Raw genomic sequence first — 22,086 nt, 5'->3', positions numbered from 1 at the left:
GTGAAACAAAAACCAACCCCATGGGGGCAAAGGCACCCAGCAATCCCACCAAGGAGAAGCCAATCCCAAAGACAACGTGCTCTGATTTCCCAAACAATTCTCCCAAATAATAATGAGCTTTGCATTTGCTTTTAAGGAAACCCTGTGGCAAACAACCCAGCCAGACTGGAGATCAAAGCACAGAAATAACCTCCCATGGAAATAATCTTCCTGAAGAACCTTCCATTGGCTCTGGAGTGATGCTGGAGTGCTGCCTGAATCCTGCCTGCCTTGGACCTTCCTCCCTGGGATGCAGGGATGCTGCTGGAGCTGGGGGTGCCCAGCCCTGGCACAGTGCCCAGAGCAGCCCCTGGATCCCTGGAATGTCCCAGGCCAGGCTGGACATTGGGCTGGGAGCACCTGGGACAGTGGGAAGTGTCCCTGCCATGGCAGGGAGTGGCTCTGGATGTGCTTAAAATCCCTCCCAACCCCAACCATTCCATCACTCCATGACAAAAGAAAGGTGAAGCTGCTGCAGGTGTGTGAGGTGTGTTTGCAGAACAGCTCCAGCACAAATATCTGCACCTTTTTCACACCTTTTTTTACACTGCCCTAAAATGACTGCAGGAAGAATTGCACAGAAATAAACCCTTTTTTTTCTGCTTTTCCTCAAGCTGCTGCAATGTTCAGGATATGTCAGAGGTTCTGTCACTGACTGAGAGTTCCTGCTAATGCCAGACACACCCCGGGAAGCCCCTGGCCATTAATGTGACTTTTCACTCAAGACTCAAGCATGACCTTTGTGTGTCTGCTGTTTGTTTGGCAGCCAGAGTGAGTAAAGTTCCCAGGCAAATAACCAAGTGATGCTGCTTCTCCAGAGGAAATATTACCCCAGCAAAGAGTGTGACAGATCTGATCTCACAGATGTTCTGTGCAGAGAAGACAATTTAAAGCTGCTGTGATTTCCTTGCTGATACCTTGAAAAGTTGGAATTTTTAAGTTATCTTTCACTTTTCCCTCAGAACCCTCCTCCTTCTATTGTGTTTGGAAGCATTGAGGACAATTATTCTGTTTCTAAGGAGCTCCAGGGCTGCAGTGAAAGGTGCATTTGTCATTAAAATATCTTTGTCCATGAGAACTTTTCATTCCCACCAAGAGCAGCTCCCAGCATGGCAAAGCTCAAAGGAGTTTGATTAAAAGACCTGATTTCTGAGATGAAATGAATGAGTTACAGGTAATTAGAGCAGGCTGAAAAGCAGGACAATGATGTTTGGAGCTAAACAATGTCACACTCAGCGCCTTAATTAGCAGCAAAAGTGATTTAGCAAAGTAATATTCTAATTCCAATCCAATTGCTACAAATTATTAATAACAATAAGCATGGAATAACCAAGATCCACTAACAATGAGATGCAATATCTGTCATGGGAAAATATAGGGCCCCTTTCATAATGAGATTGTAATTAGAATAGAACAATAAAGCAGATATTAATATTGAACACGGGACAAAGTACTGGTTATGCTATGCAAAAGGGGAAAAGTGCTTCTACTAAAATTTTACAAGGGTCTAAAAATCAAATATATCCAAATAAAGTTTATAAATTTCCTTCTTGCTGCAAACCAGGTGGGAATTTAGGCAGTGTCTGACCCACAGGACAAGGATTGGCACACAAGGGGAAGCAGAGAGTCAGGGAATGGGGGCTGCAGGTCCCCTTAAATTTGCCATTGTTGACAAGAGAAAATGCTCAAAATATTTGAAGTTCTTAATCACCTGCTAATTTCAACTTCTTGGCAGTGATAATAAAGTAAAATTGAATTGTCTTTGAAGCTGTTGCAACAAAAAAAAAAAAAAGTAGGGGAAAAAATTAAACACTTCTAAAGTACCAGGATGTTATTTTACAAAGTTAATGAGCCTTTTGTGCTGGGAGATGAAATGGTTTGATATGAAACAGGAAGAAATCATGTAAAACTTAAATAAAAGGGAAAAAATAATGTAAAGTAACTAATTGAAAAGATTGGGAAGCAATAATAAAAATAGACAATGCATTTCAGACTAGAGAATTTAGACACTAGAGCCATGTAGAAAACATGAAACTGGTGAATTCACACCCATGAATTTCAGCACCTCCACCTCATTCCAGGAGCCATAAATGACATTTTCCTGACAGGGGAATCAGTGCAGCTCCAATCTCAAAATTCACCTCAAAGCATCACCTGAGCTCTCATCCCTTCTGCACCATGTCTCTACACTCAGGGCAATCCCAAAAAAGTTTGTTTTTTAATGGGAGATAAAACACAATGAGGAAAATTCTTCTGTAGAGTGAGTCTAGCCCATGGTAGAGGATATTAAATAGATTAAACAAGAATTCTCTGTCCCCAGGTTTGGGGTGGGGTGGAGTCCTTGGGGAATATGAGAGTGATTTACAGTTGTGTCCTATATTTCATCATTTTTCTTCTTTAAATTCTAAACAGCCAAATTTTCATAGGAAAGGATTGAATTACTGGGATGTGGATGACATAAACAGCTTTATCCAATCTCTCTTGAGGTGTTTCCCTTTGCAGGTTTATGCCTGTCTGGTGGATAACTCCAAACCCTCTCTCATTCCCTAAATGTAATAATGCATCTTCAGGGCTTGGGGTTCCCTTTTTCTGGTTTTTTGGCATCAGGGGATGGTTGCTGGTCACTGAAGTTGGGGAATGAGCTGAAGCTCCTGGCATTACACAGCATGGAAATTAAAGTTCTTCAAACATCACTGCTGCCTCTCCTGGGAAGTCATTGCCATGTCCTGCCACAACCTTGCAAGCAATTTACAGAAATCCAGCTTTTTATTTCCCAAACCCAAGAAAACCTCCGTGCTAAGGGACACCTAATTATTATCAGTGTCTGACTCATCAGCAGATCTCCAAATGCCTCTGGTTGTTCAGAGAAGCCTTAACATTTCCAGGCTGGACTAGCTCATCTCCACATTTTGCTGTTAGAAATAGCAAAGATGTCACTTGTCTTAAAATATATGGTCTGCTGTTCCATCCCTAAAGGTGCTGTTATGCCAACAATAAATCTGTGAGACACTGCAGGCAGAGTGTGGGATGTGATGTATTCAATATTCATCCTGCTGTGACCCAGAGGAGGATCAGGACACTTTGCATCAGGAAATGTCTCTCTCTAATTTAACAGTTTCAAAATGATGGGCCAAAAAAAATCCAGCCCTGGAGGTTGTGGTTGCATCTTCAATTGATTTGGAGGCAAGAAGCCAAAGGGCTGTGTAAAAATATACTTGATGCCTCATTTCCAAAATGCAGGTCAGACTGGCTTGGGTTATTTCCCAATAGAATAGATAGAATTCACTGCTGTTCTGCTTTCTCCTTGTCTTTAATGCTGGAAATCCCCTTTGCTTCCAAGGTGGGGCCAAGGCCATCAGCAGGACAAGGGACAGTCACAAATGCCACCTCTCTGTGCCTCTGAAGGGATTTATTGGAAGGGAAGAAGCCACCAGGAATAACACAGGTGCCATTTCCCTTGAGGAATGGGAGGGACACAGAAAAATTTGGATCAGCTGTCCAGGTGGAAATGCACTTGAAATAATCAGAAATAATTCCTTATTGACAGAGGAGAGAATGGAGGGACCAGAGACAGAGAGAGATGAGGAAATTTCCTCCAGCCTGGTGGAGAAGCTGACCTGGCATCCACATCCAGGGAACAGCCTGAGGTGCATCTGATGGGTGCTTAGGACAGAAATGTGATATCAAAAATTGAAAAAAAAATTTTCCCTCATTAAGATATTCTTGGAAACCTGCCTTGCACAACAGCTCCAGAGGAAGCAGCACAGTCCAGGAGCAGCCATAGGAGGAAAAGCTGAGAGAGTTGTGGTGTAAAAAGACAATTATTTCATTTTATTGTGCACTTTGGACAGGTCTGTTCATTTCAACTTCCCAAAATCCTGTCTGCATCTTTAATCCAGAAAGTGAAGGCTCTTTCTTAACATATTCATATCAAATAATGTTCAAATTGCAACGATGTCAGGAGAGGGTTGTTGTACATCCCTGTAGCAAGTACACAGAATTTAAAGTAATGATCTCTGAGTATATCTTCATCACCCTTCTTGCCTCTGGTGCTCTGCTTAGATCAGATTATCTCATTTAAATAGCAATGGGTTAGGAAAAAAAAAAAAATCTAATCTGTTCCCTCGCTGTGTCACTGTGCATGCATTACTTTATTTTATTTTGTCCCCTAAGGCACTGCAAGAAAACCCTAAAGACCCTCGTTGAGACACATAAAAAAAGCTCTGCTGGAAAATAAGAGTTGGAGAGAACATTATTCTTTCCACGATTTTTGCCTATAAAGAGAATATAGAGGGCAGTTTTATTTTTGAGTAATTGAATTGCCATTTTGAAGGGTAATAATACCCAGCTCTTCTGCACAGCACATTTAATCCTGAGATTTAAAATTAATTTAGAGGTCAAAATCATTTTCATTCTACATGTCAGGTAGAATTGAGGTAGAAACAAGGAGGAAATGAGTGACCAATGCCATCCAACACCCTGAATTAACTTTCCATCCCCAGCTGAAAAAACTGCTCAGCACCAGGACTGGTTAATCCTCAATTTCCCACTCATTTCTATTATTGCTAAATTGATGTGACCCTTCCTTGTGACAAAGCAGAGAAGTTTTGCCATGGGTGCAGTTTGGCTGTTGCTACCAGGAGTATTTCAGGATGTCATGGAATGAAAATCAGCCCAGCTCTGCTGAAATCAGTGGAGTTAATTCATACCCAGGTATAAATTAATTATTCCCAGTGAAGTCAGTGGGAGCTTTTGCTGCTCCTTTAATTGAGAGCAGGACAGAAGGGCTGTTATGAGCTGCTCTTGGTGCCTGGGAATATGGAACATTTGCATTTTTAGCTATTTTTAAGTCTTTAAAAGCTGAACATGTTCATTTATAAGTGAGCTCCTAGTACCTTTTAACTCAGATTTAAAGCCTGGGACTGGGCTTGTTAAAGATGATCCTCTGGCAAGAATGATGAAGATGACAAAAAGTTTCAAAAATAAAAGCCTGGGGAAAGGGAAAAAAAAAAAAAAAAAAAAAAAAAAAGGAGCAGTGGGGAATAAAGGGAAGATTTGAGTCCTAAACGTGGTTGTTGAGATTAGTTCAGCAAAGCTGGGCTTAAACGAGTGACTGCTCACTTGAAATATTTTATATATCACAATATTTTACACATTCCAAGTTTTTTAGCCCTTAACATGCTGCTTGTTTGTTACTGAAATAGCAACGTTGTATTGATTTAACAGAAAGTCTGATCCTGAGATTTGCATTTTTTTATCCTGGGGTTTACATTTCACATTTAGATAAAACAGCACTGAGTTTCATTTAAATTGTATTTTAAAATGCTGCTGAAGTCTGCCCTGTGCTCTGTTTCTTCACTTCAAACAGCTGCTGACTCATGCACTACATAATTAATTTAAGTATCATTTGAGGTTACTTTAATACAATTTCCTTGTAAGTACATGAGTAATATCCTGGCTATTTAGAGTTCAATCCATTAATTGGAGACAAAAGTCAGTTGTCATGGTTTCTATCACAGCCAAGTGTGAAGGGTCAGTCCATCCCCAAATTCATTATAACCTCAAAGAGTCCAGCTCCCATTCAGTGCCTGTTTGGAGATGAGGCTGTAATTAATCCCATTTTTATGGCTTTATGAAGCAGGATTGTCAAGTTATATGCTTTTAATTAGAAGAAAGGTTCAGAGTTGGAATGAACTCAGAATACCAAACCCTCACTGTGAGCAATGCCCAGCCAGGCAGAAAAGAACATTTTACCTCACAATATGTTACAAACTGTTGATATTTTAATTAAGAACGAGGGATATTCAAGAAGGAGAATGGAGGGATGAGTTTTTGCTTTCTCCAGCCACACTTTGGCCTCTGATCCCAGCCTGAGGAGTGTCAGGATGCCCAGGGTGGGATGAGGGTCCAGCAGGAGGCAAAGAATGAATTTGAGCAGGATTTTCTTTCCTTTTTGTATATTTATAGTGATAGTCCTGATGATTCTCACCCATTTTTGGACTTGATAAATAAACACTTTAATTTTCCTTTCAGTTCACAGGGATTTAAAGACACTTCACTCATATGGAAGCACTTGAAGGGTGTGAGATGAAATGTGGAATCAAAGCCATTAAATCAATTTTGGTTTTCAGTCCAGACTCATTTGCTGATATTGTGGCCAAAAAATGTTTACATGGTGTTGTCACCCAAGTAACAATTATTTTTCTTTCTCACTGTTACAGCTTAGACTTTTTTTTAAAGCTATTACCTGGATCCCAGCTTTCTTATGATCATGAAAAGTGTTTTCCTGGTTCAAAGGCAGCACCTGGAATTGTTTAAAATTAAAACTTACCCTAATGAAAAGCTCCTCAGCCACTTGTTCATACAGAAAATCGCTGTTAATTTTGGGAATTGCTTCTTCTTTCTCCAAGAATTATGACACTGATAGAGATTTATCAATCACAAACACTAATAGTGGAACATTTTACCTGTGCTGCAGCTCATGAATGGCAGCAGACTTATTAGTTTCCATAGCAACATCATCTCCACTTTCCAAGGTCAAAAATTCCTCCCATCCAATCAGTGGAAGAAAGTAAAGTGTGTCTTCCTGTGACTACCTGGATGCTCTGCAAAAACAGGAAGAGATATTGGGCAATTAAAGCACAGACTCCAAATGAACACCCCAAATTTCCCCAGGTGAAACCACATTTACTGCACAGTTTGGAGATTAAGACATTACAAATGGGATGGGATCATCCTGACATTAAAATAATTCCAAAATGGCACAAAGTTGGAATGAAAATCCAATAATTTGGGGTTCCTCCTATGTGGCACAGAGATCTCTTGGATGGGAGGGAGTTTCTCCAAGTAGGGAAGAAAGATCTGCCTGTGATCCTTGTGTCTGACAGTGATGGGATGGAAGAAAAGGTTCCTTGATTCCATTCTGAGCCCAGCCAGGATCCTTTGGTGAATGTATTTTAAAGTGATCATTCCTGATGCAAAATGATTGATCTCCCATGGGAGGAGAAGGGATCCCAGTGTCACACACACATCCCATGTAAAAAGAAAAAAAAAAAAAAAAAACATTTTCTGTGTGAAGTTTTATCCTTCAGAAACCAACCAGCCTGTCAGGATTTACATAACAATTTCCTCTAATTTCCTTTGCCATTTCAGTCGACAGATGATGAATTAAGCCAGGAAAAAGTATCTGTTTGTCCTATACTCCCAAAGGGCACACGAGTGATTTACTGCTGGGGATCACTTCATAAAGCAGCTGAAACCAGAAATCACTTAATAAAATGAGTTTACAAAATTGTAAAATCATTCCAAACCTTTTAAGTGCTGAAAATTTTCCACTGAGAAATTACAATTATGAGCCACACTTATGGATCCATATTCTCTTCTCACTCGTCTCATTTTTCACAGCAGTGTGAAAAGATCTCATCCAGGGTTGTCCTGGAACTTATTGCTGATAGGAGTCAGAGAGATGATTTTTAGAAAATTAAGAAATCCAAATCTCCTGGAAGCCATCCCACTTCTCTAAAAGACTTAATTTTGTTAATATTTTCTATAAAATGCACCTAAAAATTGCAGGTGGTCTCAGGGGAGACGCTTAAAAACCCGAGGAATGATCAAAACTTGACAAGTTTCTAAGTTTTGGAAAAAAAGGATGGAAAAACCCCAGAGTTTCTTTTTGCCTTTCATGATGTCCTACTTTGCACACAGCTGTGATCTGCTGAAGAACATTTGCAAAATTTATAAGTGTTTGAAAGGGAAAGGATTAAAAAACACTAAATTATAATTCTGTCGAAGTAGAAACAGAGAAGGATGAGCTGGTTGGACCTTTAAACATCAACCCTGCCCCAAGCAGCACTAACTGCACCTAAATACCCTCAGTCAATATTTCCTTTCTTTTTTAATACTTGTGGGTGGTTTTTTTAGAACCTTTGCCTTCAGTGCAGGTTCTACCCCAATCCCTCCTTTAAACCACCTGCTGAAGGTAAACATTGATTATTTCTGCTTCAGTGGCAAACCTGGTGCTTTTCCTTATTGAATCACATCATATTTATTTCACACCCTTTCTCCTGCTTGTCAATATTTGTCTCGAAGCTTCTGTACATATCTGTGATATCTGAGACAAAAAAAAAAAAAAAAAAAGCTTTAAATTTGTTCTCCCTTGTCCTTCCTGAACTGAATATATCCCTTCAGATCAAAAAAATGCAAGGTAGGATTTTAATTAATTACTGAGATGCCATCTAATTCCTCCTGTACTAATTTTTGACTTTAGCTGTCCCAGTTTTAGCTTTTATTTTTTTTTCCCCTGGAGGAGGGAGATTCCCCAGGACCTGTGTGTGCAGCAGGTGAGAGGCTCCAATTGCCCATTTGCTGACAAATCATCCTGCTGGATGCCAAGCTGGCTGTTAGCAGATAACAACCAATTGTCTGCAATTTATCCCCTTTTGCTGAAGTTATTGCTGTGAATTTTGCACATTCCCACGTGTTTTCCTTGGCGTTTCTCTTTGGATTGGCCTCCTGTGCTGGGTATTTTTCTGTGCTTGTTTTCTTGGGCAGGGAGATGGTCCCACCCAAATCCTTTTCCTCAAGATCTCTCAATTAGATCCAGTTTCTGATCCTTCTACATTCTGTGTGAGTGCAGAAATCCCTCCTAAAGGTGCAAGAGCTGCCAAAGAAAATTGGGAATGGACTTAGACCATCCAGAGTTACTCACATGCTTCCTGATATTCCAAACAAAAATTATTCCAAACAAAAAATAGCCAATAAAGGCCAGACCATCCTTTTCCAAGATGACAGATCCTTTTCTTTTTTATTTTTTTTTTTTCAAGGAAATATCCTTTTGAAACCCTCCGTGCTTTCTATTCTCCTCTTGTTGGGTTATAGGTGAGTCTTTTGGAACCCTGAAACAAGAACCTGCAGCTGCCAATATCCTGAATATACAACCCAAACCCTTTGTATTCATACAAGGTATTGATCAATCCTCAGAACTGTAATATTTATGCTCCTAGGACTGCAAATTATGGTGCATTACTGTAAACACACACACACACACATATATATTTCCTTAAAGTTACCCAGCTGTTTTACTCCCTTCCCTTTGACAAACACAAGGACTGAACTGGTGAGCAGGCACTTAATAATTTTTACAACATCTTTCCAACAGCAGCTTCCATGGGATTATTTACTGTCAAACTAAATCAAGAATAAATGAAAAAACTGAAATATTTATAGCATAAGAAAAATCTGGTTCAGACCAGAAATCCCAGACTGGCTTTAAATCAAGAAATGTAACAAGATAAATTCTGCCATCATACCCTTTGTTTTCTGGATGTGCTGCTATCACTTACTCTAATTGTTATGCCACAGTTTGAGCAGAGAGATGGATGGAAAACAAAATATGTTAAATATGATCATGGGGGAAACATTACATTTCCCCCTAAAATCCTGATTGCGTGTCCATTTGTCAGCAGGATGTAATTTATACAAATATGTTTGTTACAGAAGTAGGCAACATCATTTTTTGTTGTTTTTCCATTAGACAAAACAAGTCCATAGGAAATTCAGTCCTCAGATATTTTATATCTGTCATTTTCATTTCTTATGAGTGGGGGAAGGAGAAATATCTGCTCCTGAGACACCCAAATGTTGGGACACCCAGGGATACACAGGAGGTGAATAAATGGGATAAAATACCCAGGTCAGCAGTGTGGATGAGTTGTGCAGCTCCTGCTTCTCCTTGCAGGGAAATATCACTGGAAAGAAAGTACAACATTCCCTCCTGGACATCTGTGAGATTGGAAAATTCAGGCTGAAAGTGGGATTTGAGTGCTGATTTGGCATTTAGCACATGGAGGGGAAGGTTCTCCTGTTGTGTGGCTGAAGGTTGCATTGTACAGATGTTTTCATTGAAATTTGGAAGGGAGTAGGCTGTGGATTAATTAATTAATTAAAACAATCTAATATATTTAACACATTAAAGTCAGTGCCAATACCTTGTTCTTTACTTAGCCCAACCTGGCTCCAAGGCTTTGGTTACCAAGACCCTTAATTTCTACAACCATTTATTTTTTGAGGAAGAAAACATTTACAAGACCAAATCTGTGACAAAAGACAAAACACTCTTCTGGTGTCATCTGAATTCTCATGGAAATAGCCCCCATTTCTCACTGCTGCCACAATTTTCTGTGGAGTTTTCTGAGAGCAAAAGTTGGTTCAGGTGGTGATGTGACATTGAACTGGGGTAAAACCTGTCAGGCCCTGGGAATGATGAGATTTTGCTCTCAGCTAAATTCCAGCAAATTGACATTTTTACCCATGGCAAAAATGTAGCTGTGCTTGCAGAAAGAGCAACTTTTTGACCTGGTGGAAGAAAAAAAAAAAAAAAAATATTCAAGAAGAGGGATTTGGGGCCAAATTGCACAGTGGTGGAGGTGGGGGAGCTTCACCCCAGGACTGGTTTATTGGGGTGACCAGCCATGGAATGAGATCTGCACGTGTGGGAGAAGGAAGGAAAGGAAATGTGGAGAGAAAAGCTCTAACCCAGGCAGAGCAAGCACAACCCCTTCATTCTGCAGCTCAGCTTTCCCTCCCACCAGCTCCCACACATCTATATTATCCTTAGAATTTGGCCTTCCACCCTTTTTTTTTTATTTTTTATCCCTCATGTGCCAGGAAATAAGCAGAGTCTGTCACAGCCAGCCTTGCATTCCTGGCACACCATTGCTCCTGATCTCTCCATTGTCTCCTGAGCTCCTGATTCCAAGGCATCTAATGTGAATTTGCTCATGAATGCCAATGATATACAGCTACATTTTTCTTTTCAAACTTTTTACCCCTGAGGCGCTTTCTGCACTCAAACTATTTTCCAGCTATCCATAACAGAGTGAATAGAAAACACTTGCAACCAGAACAGGAGCAGGAGCAACCAGTTTTCCAGGCTCCAGCAGGATTTACTATGCTGTTGGAGTACTTACTGCTTATTTAGAATTATTGAACTGTATTTTGAGGGAGAAAAGCATCCTGTGCTATTTAACAAAGGTTTCCAATACTGATCACTCCCATTTTTCCTCTTGCACAAAAGGACTTGGCTTTTCATTTGGTTTTCACTCCTGACTGCTGTTGCTCACTTTTCCCAGGGAAAAGGAAAATATTGTGGCTCATTTGCAATTGAAATTCACAGCATAAAGCCTTCAGGGAGGGTTTAAATCTTGTGTTTTCAAAACATTTTCCTAAATCCGAGCAAACAGCTCCTTGTGTTTCAGGTGACATTGGGATCCTACAGGGTGGGACACTACAGAGGCTGCTGTTGTCTTAAACTCCCCAAATTAAGAGATTTGAGGAGAAATGGGATGGATTGTGCTCTGGTGTCTGCTGAGGCATCATCAGCATCCCAGATGGACTCAGCAGCACTGAAATTACCCTGGCACAGGGAATTTGTGGGTGCCCAGCCCTGGAATTGCCCAGGGCCAGGTTGGACACTGGGTTTGGAGCACCTGGGACAGTGGAAAGTGTCCCTGCCATGGCAGGGGGGGGCACTGGGTGATTTTTAAGGTCCCTCTCAACCCAAACCATTCCATGATTCTAAGCATCCTTGTAAGGATTGTCACCTTCTTTAACAGTCAAGTACAGGACACACTAGGATTTAAAAAAAATAAATTATTAAAAAAATATTTTTAAATTATTTTTAAATTATTTTGGGGTTTTTTTCCCTGCATTTTTCTTCCGTGAGTATGTGAAGTGCTCCAGAGCAGCAGCCAAGCTTTGTGTGGCCATTCCCAGCTGTAAATAACTCTGTCTCTACAGGCAGAAGCCAATCAGAGAATTTGCTGCATTTATCCCAAATGCAAAGGCTGAAAGACAGAAACCCCACTGGGTTGTGCTGTTGCAAACCAGCATTAAAATGTCTTTCACCAGCAAAGTGCTGAAGTGAAAATGAATATAATAGTAAAACCAACCCCAGTGCTTGTGCTGAACCCAGGTGCAGTGATCTCACACAACCACATTTCTTGACAATTTTTTAAAAGTTTTATAAACTATGCAATGCCAGTAACCAGCCTGAAGGGGCTGATTGCTCATTCTGTGGCTAAAACAGTTCTGCTCTCATTTTAATCCCTAAATAAGTGGGCATGGACCTCCAACACCTGTGTGAAATCTCTCCTGGAAGTGTTGGTGGGATGAAAAGAGTCCAGTCCTCAGAGATTTGTGGGAATTACAGGAGAGAATGTTCCCCATGGGAACTGGAATAAAGATAATTTCTAAGAAGATTCTCCCCTAATCATTTAATACAGTCTGCAGCAATTATTGAGCAAACATTGAGATGGAAAAAGTCTGATCAAAAGGCTTCCAAGGCCTGGCTGGAATGTAAGTGTGGATCAATTTTCAATTTTCAATTCAATACATTATGAAATGTAGTTTTTGAAGAGATCTGAAGGTGTTAAATGTACCAAATCTGACAATATCACTTTCAAACCAATTATCACATTTCTTTTAACGTGTTCACAAACTCTAAAGCTGCAGCTCTTGCTGGCACCCAAACACTGGCAATGCAGAGCACACATTGTTCTCCCCAGGTGAAAAGTTTAATATCCACTTCATAACTCTGAGTAAAAGCTTAAGAAAAAACTCCTTCCAAATATTATCAGTGAAATAATGATAAAATAATTGATGCTGTTTCAACTGAAGTCAGCAGCAAAGTTCCCATTCCTTCAGTAAAAAAGAGGATCAAAATTAGAATATCATCAAAAGACAGTGTGCAGGTTTCTTCAAAGACACAGAGGTTAATAAAGGAATTGTTGATAAACTTTTACAATGATATCTTGAAGACTTCATCTCTTTCAAGATCTCATGCAGCAGCTGCTTTTCTGTGAGCCTGATATCCCAGCAATGCTTTCATTTGTGCCACCCTAAAGTCTCTTATTGGGTGTTTGCAGTTTAATCTTTTGCTTCTTCACATTCAATATCCCAGATCTTTTTATTAAAATCCATATTAAAAGCATTGTGATATCTTTATGGGGCTCTCCTTTCCAATAAATCAATATCTTTAGTATTTATTATTTTTTGCTGCTGCATTCTTTACACATCTGGTCCTCCAGCTGGTGGCCTTCACAACACTTTTTAAAATAAAAAAAAAGGGCAATTTCTTTGCCCTCTGGACACAGAGAACCCACCAAACTTTCTTCCCAAAGGGAATGTGGAGTTGAGCAAAACATCCCTGGAGTTTTGGAGTTTCAGCAACCAGGAGGTTCAAACACCTGCCACTCCTGCTTCAGAAATTTCTGGATCAGGGGCCAAGATTTGCAAAAAAAAAAAAAAAAAAAAAAAAAAAAAAAAAAAAAAAAAAAAAAAATAGAAGTGAAGCTGAAGCTAATTTTAGACAAGAACCTGGAAATCTGCCAGATTATTAACAACTGGCTTTGAGCCTGTCAGGAAGTATTAATAGCACCATGAAAGGAAATTATGAACTGCAGATTTCCCCCGAGAGCTGTCAGGAAATATTTGGATTTTTTTAATAGCCCTACACTGCAGTGCAGCAATAAATGGAGTGGCCAGAACTCGTTCTGGGCTGACCTGGGTGGCCACAGATTTAAACCATGATTAGTGGAATTATAACCAATATAAATAGGAACAAGCAAAGCTGCAATTCCAGGGTGACTTTTAGATTAGCTGAACCATCCATGACCATTATTTTTGCCCAAGATGAAGCCTGTAATCATTTTATTTGCATTTGTGCATGCAGGGGTGCCAGGAGGGAAAGTTAATTTCAAGGCTTATTGTTTAACAAGTAAATGATTCAGTGTGAAATGAGGATCCTTCCTATTCCCTTCCTCCTTGGTGATGCTGTTGCTATCATTTAGAATCTCTTGGATAATGAGGAAAAGGAAGAAAATAATCAGTTGGTTTCTGGATGAAATTGGACTTAATTCAGCATAATCTATTTATTTTAAGATAGGGGATAGAGCCAAGTGGAATAATCAGTGCAGTAAACAGATTGCTTGAATGTCTAGACAGGTTTCAAGATGATCTGGAGATGGGAAGAGGAATACAAATGATTTATTTCTGCTGGTGGAATGCAGGAGAGGAAGAGGAGGAGGAGGGAATCCTTTAAACAGCTGAGAAAAGCTGGAATTTTAAAGGATCCCCCATGGAAAATCCAGAAGGGTTTGGGTGGTACAGGAGGGAGGAACTTTAACACAAACCTCTGTTTGGATTTTGGGAAGATGGTTGTGTTACAAGCCAGGGAATAACTTAAAGACTTGCATTTAAATTGGCAATTTGAGAACAAAACTTGATTATGAGTTTATATTTTAGTATATTGAGAAGAACATGTCAATGTGAGCTAAATAGAAATACAACTTTAGAGAATATTTTGGTGTATTTAAAACAAGACTTATCTATTTTCCCCTTTTTATTCTTTATGTTTTTATTTTTGCTCCGAGTTCCATGTGAACATCTAAATTCCCTCAAAGTCACCTCAAAGTCAGTTCACATGACACAGATAATTGCATCAAGCTGCTTGAAAATCATGATGTAATCCCAGGCCTAAATGAATTGATTTGTGATTATTTGCTGTTTATTAATTAATTTCTTCTACAGTTCATGCTCTTTCCTAGAACTCATTTATGAGCTGTTTTTACCAGTGGGTAAAAGGAAGAGATAGAGAGAAACATTAATCCATTTTATGACTTTAATTACTATTAGAGTCCTGCTTTGCACATGGCAGATGATTTGTTAGAAATTGATTTTATTCCTGGATAATTGCCCTGCACTCCAAACAAGTCACACATGCAGGGATTGATGCATTTGCAGCAGCAGACAATTGCTACAAACTCAGAACAGGTTAGAAAAGCAAAATGTTAGCTGGAATAGTAATCAGGATTTAGGAATGTTTTCCCTTCCTGGGTACACTAAAGAACTTGAACTTGCTATTCTGGAGGTTTTTAGCAGGTAAGCAGGGTTGGCTGCTCCAGGGTGAGAATAGGAGAACTTTGACCTTCATGGAAAAATGCAAATTTGCACCAGCTGGGAACCAGGACCAAATATCTTTGGAAGAAGAACTCTTAAAATTTATCTGGTTTATGATAAGAATAATAATTTTACTTAGAATCTCCTAATGCACAGAGAGATATATTTAGGATGCACTTATTTATGTATGCAGTTATTTAAAATAAATCAATTCTAAAATTCAAAAACGTGATGGGCAGTGAAAGGCCAGGACTGGATATAAATATTTAGCAAGAGATTTTTTCCCTGGCAGTGATTTTTTTTTTTTCAACAGGCAAAACTTCCTTTTCATTTCTGCTTTGTTTCCTCATCCATTAAACTGGACATGGAAATCTAACAGGACTTTCACCTGTTGCCTTTAACATCAGCTCTCCAAGGAGCCTCTTTTATCCCCTTCTGCTCAGTGCTTTCATCTCCACTCTCTTTATTCAAAATGTATGGTTGGAATCACAGGGAATAATTGAGAGGAGACAATGCCAAACAATCTGTTACAATACAGGAAAGAAAAAGTGAATTAAGCTGCTGCCTCACCAAGGCAGCATCATTTGGCCAAGACTGATAAAAATGGTTTTGCTGATTAAATGCCCAAATTACAAAGGGGTGCTAGGGGATTATTCCCATCCCTCAGCACCTAAGCACCCAGGAAAAGTGCAGGGAAAACTCACAATTCCCAGAGAAACCTGCAGAGTGAAAATTCCTGAGGGTTTGAACATTGTTATTGTGGCAGTTAAAGTCAGCTGGTGAAAATTCACCTCCATGTTTAGCAGCTTCTCCTTCCCTTTGCATCCCCCTCTGTGTTTTCCATGCCACTTTTATATCTGATTTCTGTGAATTCCCAAGCAGTTCCTGCATCCTTCATCCATCCCTGGCTGTGTGAAATTCCTCTGGTTTCACTCCTGCATCACACTGTTTGTTGTAAACTCTTACATTTGTTGGATCAGCAAATTTAGGAATATCAAAATCTGTCTTTCCATACCAAGGGGATCTTTCCTCATCCTCTTATTTTTCCTTTCCCCCTTATCAAAAGCAACTTTTGGCTTTTGGAATCTCTGCTAAAGCACATGTTTTCACCAAACCTCTTACAAAGGTTGTCCTTTGTTTTTAAGCCAAAACCACTACATTTGGAACATGAAAAAAAAAAAAGTTCTGTTCCAAGAAATCTGTGAGTACATTCATTATCAAGGAATCCCACTTTCATTTTCCACATCAATACAAACAAAACATGTCAACATCCCAAATCTCCCCTTCATTTTTAAAGGTACCCAAAATAAAGTGCTTTCAAAACTGGAGGCTGGCATTTTAACACTGCTAATATTCCAGAGAAAAATAAGGATTTGTTCAAGGAAAACATTGAAATTAAGAAGTCTTTGGAATTTAAGCTCCTTGCTTCAGGGTCTGTCTAGTGCCAGGTTTGTGCAAAAGCTGCTCCATGGCAGAAATTGTTAATTTACATATTTTCAGGTGCATTCTTTGCTATAGGATCACTCTCATATCAACTGCAAAACATGGATTTCAGTGTTTTGCTGAATTTGGGCTACATATCAAAAGGAAAAAAAAAAAATTTGAAATAGTTTGATTGGTAAACCTGAACAGTGAAACCCCCCTGGTTACATTTTTCCTTCCCCTCTGGTGAGTGTTTCCATGGCACAAGGATATTGAATATTCAATATTGAAGTTTTCTGCTCAAGTCTTTCTTTAAACACTCAGGAATCTGTGCTGGTTGTTCCATTACAGGAAGGTTCAGACCAGTTTCACACCAGTTTGACACCAGTTCAGAGCCACCTTTGGAGCCTTGGCCAACCCCAACCTGGTTCTTCCCCAGGACTATCAAATCCATCCAAAAACTGCAGAAAAAACATTGCAAGAGCCTCATTTTCAGCCTCACATCCCTGCAAAGCTGCTCCATCAAGGAGTTTCTACACATTTCCTTGGAACTGCAGTGCTAAAACCCCAAAATAGAGTTTCTCTAATGGGCTTAAAAGTGCTTCTGGTTTTGAGGCAGAGATTTTGAGGAGGATACCAAAGTGAAGTGCCTGCACTTTGTCAAGCTCATCACACCTTCCCTGGAGTTCTGCTCTTAATAATGCAGATTGTTTCCTGGGATACTGCAGCTCTCCCCCAGCTTCTTGTCATCCCCATGTCTGATTGTGCTCATAAATTCCTCTAATAACTCCTGCTGGTGTCACTCTGTGTCACTCTCAGCTTGGATTGCTCCCTCTCTCTCAGCCCAGGCTCTCTCACAGGTTCAGCTGGAGTTTAGGAGATTGAATGGAGATGATAAGAAGGAGATGGCCTCGCTTTTCAGTCTTAAAAACATCCATTTACTGGTGCTGATCTAAATAATGGACTATTTCTCTTTTTTGCTTGACACATAAAACAATGTTGTTACCTCACTGTGACACAAATCCATTTTTTTTTTCACCAGAGCAGCACACAAATTGTTTCTATTCTTCTCTTAGTCTGCTCCTCTCACAAAAATCTGTCATCCTTTAAGGGAAATGGCAAGTTTGGGGTCTGAAGGGATCCACTGCCTTTAGCTTTTCTTTCTTTAATAGGCAAATCAGTCCTCATCAGAGTGCAAGTTCATCACCACATATTTCAGTCCCTGGATCCAGGCAAACCTCTCAGCCCCAATTGCATCGTGTGGAGGAGAAATCACCCAGGAATTAATGGAGCTAACAAACAGCATGCAAGGGCTGGCCCAGCCCTGGAAAGGGAAATAAACCCCACTGATTTCAGCAAGATTTAGATCAGCTTTCCAAAGACTTGGAACTTCACTTAACTCATGAGATACTCTGTGTGTATCTCCAGGTCAGTCATTCATATCTCAAGCAGGACCTACTGAGTAAAAGCTTCTTTTATGTTTGTGTGTCTGGCTCAAAACAAAATAAAACATAAAAAAGAAAAACTTCACATTTGCTCCAAAGTTTTGCTCCTTCGCTGTGAAATTACACCGGGAAAAATGATGTTGTGTAAAGCCAAAGGATATTGCAAAGAGAAAATTTGTATTAGAAAAAGAACATCTTAGTCATGAGCAGCAGGCACTGCAGTGATTTTCCTTACTAGGGTGGGGATCTTTCATCTGAGAGCTGTTCCTGAGCCAAATCACCAAAACCATGCTGATCTTTATCTGAGCAGCCCCCAGGCTGCTGCTCAGACTCCCCTTCCCTTCCCTTCCCTTCCCTTCCCTTCCCTTCCCTTCCCTTCCCTTCCCTTCCCTTCCCTTCCCTTCCCTTCCCTTCCCTTCCCTTCCCTTCCCTTCCCTTCCCTTTCCCTTCCCTTCCCTTCCCTTCCTTCCCTTCCCTTCCCTTCCCTTCCCTTCCCTTCCCTTCCCTTCCCTCCCTTCCCTTCCCTTCCCTTCCCTTCCCTTCCCTTCCCTTCCCTTCCCTTCCCTTCCCTTCCCTTCCCTTCCCTTCCCTTCCCTTCCCTTCCCTTCCCTTCCCCACATCCAGCAGAAAATTCCTGCCAGGAGATATATAGAGTTTCCAATAAAACCTGAACATCTCCTCTACACTCATTCCCTGTCCCAAGCTTTATATCTTCATCATTTTCTTGGATTATTTTTATTGTATTATCTGGTATTATCAACTGTGACATCCTTGTGGCCAATCTGGGAAGCTAAAGGCTTGATGGCAATAAAAGTTGTCCCTTCAAGAAAATTCTGGGCAGTTTGTTTCTGTTTCCTTTGGTCTCATTAGGCTGCCACCACAAGATAAATGGTTTGGGTTAAGAGTAATTTAGTTTATGGCACAATAGGTATGAAAGGTTATTCCTTCTTATGCCCTCCTCACATAAAATCTCCCTTAAAAAAAGCAAAGTCTTTATGTCTCAATAAACAGAAGCCACAGAGAAATTGTGTAACAAATTACATATTGGATAACCATCTATAAAATTTTATTGGCTTATGAGGTTTGCATTGATTTGAATTTTACCCAAAGCATTACTGCTCCTCCAAAACACTGAGATAAAAGCAAAACAGAAACATCCATTACAGGGTTTTTTAACAGTATAGCCACAAGGAACATCTCTGAAGAATGTAAATTCCTGGGAAGAGCCCCAGATCCCCTTGTCCCTTCCCTGTGTGTGACTCAGAGAGATCAGCTCTGCCTTCACTCTCCCTGATGCCTGGAAAGGCTGAGCTGGAGCAGAGGCTGGGCAGAGCTAAAGGAATAAATTAGGGATTTATTAAAAAGCTTTTAAAGGATTCCCCTTGGGCAGTGCAAGAGCCTGGCCATGGCTACACCCAGGATGGATCCCAGTCACAAATTTCACACTTTTATCAGTTTTGCTCCATTTTCCCCATTGGGGTTCATTGTCCAATCCCAGCTCCAGGCTCTGCAGTCCCACCCTCCCAGATTCTCTCCTCAATTCTCTGTTTGCCCTTTTTGGGGCTGGAGCTGCAGCGTGTCCTTGGTTCTGGGGCTGGGAAAGGATTGTTGTGTGACTGAGCTGGGAGGAGAACCTGTGACACTTTATATGGAGTGCAGAGTCACCAATGCAGTGCAGAACCTGGAAATATAAAAGCTCAGACTTGATGCCTCATCCCAGCCCTGCCCAGGCTGGGTGTAAGTGCAGAGTTAGGCAGAGCTTCAGAGGAAAGCAAGGGTTAAACCCAGAGCTCTGGGGCTGTTTGTGCAGTAGCATCTTCTAACACTTTCCTGGAGGCATCTCCTGCACCTTTTGTTGACTGTCCATGGTCAGCCCAGGCAGGACGGGGCACAGCAGTTGGGGACTAACCCAAATTTGCACAGTAACAGAAGATATAACTCCCTCAAAAACCCAAAACTTGAGAGTGGCAGCACTAGAAGTGACCTGAGAACCTCCCTGACACCCTCCTGCATTTATGCAGAGCAAGGTTAATTTTCACTCTCTCATGCCAGGTCAACAACCATGACCTAAATAGATTTTAGCTTTATTCCTGATTATTTTTACACATATTTTAGTGACCCTTTTTATTTTGCATTTAATAGCTGTATATCCCATTACAAATGCTTTGTTACCTGTCACACCCTTCATCCCAGCTCATTTATTCTGAACCATCCCCAGCCTGGGCTGTAATTCATCAGAGCCAGACACTGATTATTGAAGTGGGTAATTACACAGGCTGTGGCCTGGTGATCAACCATGGGCAAGACCTGGCCTGGGTTGGGATCAAACACCAGGAATGGCACTGCAGGGAAGGTTTCTGCTGGTTCTGCCATGCTCCATCCATCACCAGGGAACAGAGGGTTAAATATTGCTGCCTCACCTGCCACCAGGTGTGCAAATGATGCTGCTCCAAACTGCCCTGCAGACACAGGATCCTGGGATGGTTTCAGTGGGACATTAAAGTTCCTCTGATTCCACTCCTTCCACTGTCCCCGGCTGCTCCCAGCCCTGTCCAGCCTGCATGGAATAAAGTTAATTAACACCAGTAATAACAGATTGTTTGTGCCTCACCTCCTTGCTTTAAGGGTCAGGAGTTTTTATTGCAGGTTTCTGTATCGAATAAACACAACTGCAGAACTTCTAAAGTTCTACTTTCAATATATTTGTACATACATTTGTATTAATTCAGTCAAATATAAAGCTCTGAATCCACCTGTGAATCCAACCCAGGGCCTTTCTGTGGATGAAACCTTCCTGCTCCTGGCTACAGAAGGGTCAGTGGCACTTTGTGCAAGGGCATGGAAAGGGGGGAATGCAAGGGGGAATGGCTTAAGCTGAAGGAGGGCAGGGTCAGATGGGATAGTGGGGAGAAATTCTTCCCTGAGGGTGGCACAGAGCAGCTGTGGCTCCCCTGGATCCCTGGAGTGTCCCAGGCCAGGCTGGACACTGGGGCTGGAGCACCTGGGACAGTGGAAGTGTCCCTGCCCTCTCAGGGGTGGCACCAAGTTCCCCCACTCTGTGTTCTCTGCTGCTATCATCTCACAAACATCTCCTCACCTGCTTTCTATCCTCTCAAAGTATTGCTTTTGCCTCTGTGGATTCAAGTGAGAGGGTTTATGACTTACTTCACTGATCCCAACAGGCCCCCTGGTTAGTCAGGGCTGGGGTTTTATTTTTGGGTATTGCTGCTGCTTCCCTGGCTGCTCAGCCCACCCCCTCAGCATCCTCCAGCAAAGCAGTTTCCTGCTAATTCCTTTCAGGGCTTAGCTGGATTTGGAATCAATCTTGCTGAGAAAGTCAGCCAGACAAAGAGGTAAAATCGTGACAGGCTTAGTAATTTTTATTTTGCCTGAATCAGTGAGAAAGGTGCTTTTTTAAAATTTTTTTCTTAGTTCTTGCACTTCAAATGTTACTTTTATTCTGCTAATTTTTGACAGAAGTTTGATTTTGGGGATGTCTCACCTATGTCTTCCAAATCAATCCCCTGAATCCTTAACCCAAAGTTTTATATCATCCATTATTCAACACCTCCAGTAAGACTAACTTGAAAATGAGTAATCTCTGAGTAAAGCTGTGCAATTAATGCTGAAATACCTCAAGTACAGAATAATTCCAAATAGCACGCCCCACAGCTTTCCTCAGAGCATCCCAAAATACCTCTGAAGTCTCTTGTTATCAAGATTTCTCTAAGATTCAGTGGTAGATCCTGGCTTACCTTAGTGGGCATTTTGCAATAAAGTGAAAAAATCTTTTTTCCTACAAATTTAACTCCACACCAACACTTCTTCCACTGATCTTTGCCCCCTTTGCTCCATCATCTTTATCACTCCTTAATTTGCCATATCAATTATTGCATGGGTGCTGCTCCCTGTGGTGCCCAGCACCACCCACAGCCTCACCTCACCCCCACTATGGAACAGCTTTTATCACACTGGAGTTTCCCTTTTCCTTGAGGTATTTTTTGGGTTGGCTTTGCACAAATATTTTACATTGGCAGCCTTTCAGTCTTTGCAGCTTCCCCAGTCTGTGTTTTATTTAGAAACATTACATTTACTACAATCTAAAGTGGTCATTATTGTTCAGCTGTGTTCACCACTGCTCTCCTTTCCCTCCCCTCTCTTTCCAAGTTATCCAGCATGTCCAGGCTCACTTTTCCCTGCCTGCACTGCACACAGCACAGTTTTG

At 40.9% G+C, this 22,086-nt stretch overlaps 1 protein-coding gene across 2 annotated transcripts in view; it reads right to left on the bottom strand.

Annotated features, from left to right (window-relative positions):
* CNTN6 (contactin 6) overlaps positions 1-22,086 on the bottom strand; it is a 118,336-nt gene that overhangs the window by 88,598 nt on the left and 7,652 nt on the right. For both annotated transcript variants that reach the window (XM_079317346.1, XM_079317345.1), the window contains exon 2: positions 6,507-6,644. In XM_079317346.1, the coding sequence (XP_079173472.1) occupies positions 6,507-6,561 (55 nt within the window). In that variant the 5' untranslated portion in view covers positions 6,562-6,644. The remainder of the gene's footprint in view (positions 1-6,506; positions 6,645-22,086) is intronic.

The sequence above is a fragment of the Erithacus rubecula genome, assembly GCF_903797595.1.
Source record: "Erithacus rubecula genome assembly, chromosome: 13".
NCBI lineage: Eukaryota > Metazoa > Chordata > Aves > Passeriformes > Muscicapidae > Erithacus > Erithacus rubecula.
This window is presented reverse-complemented; position numbering and strand designations above follow the sequence as displayed.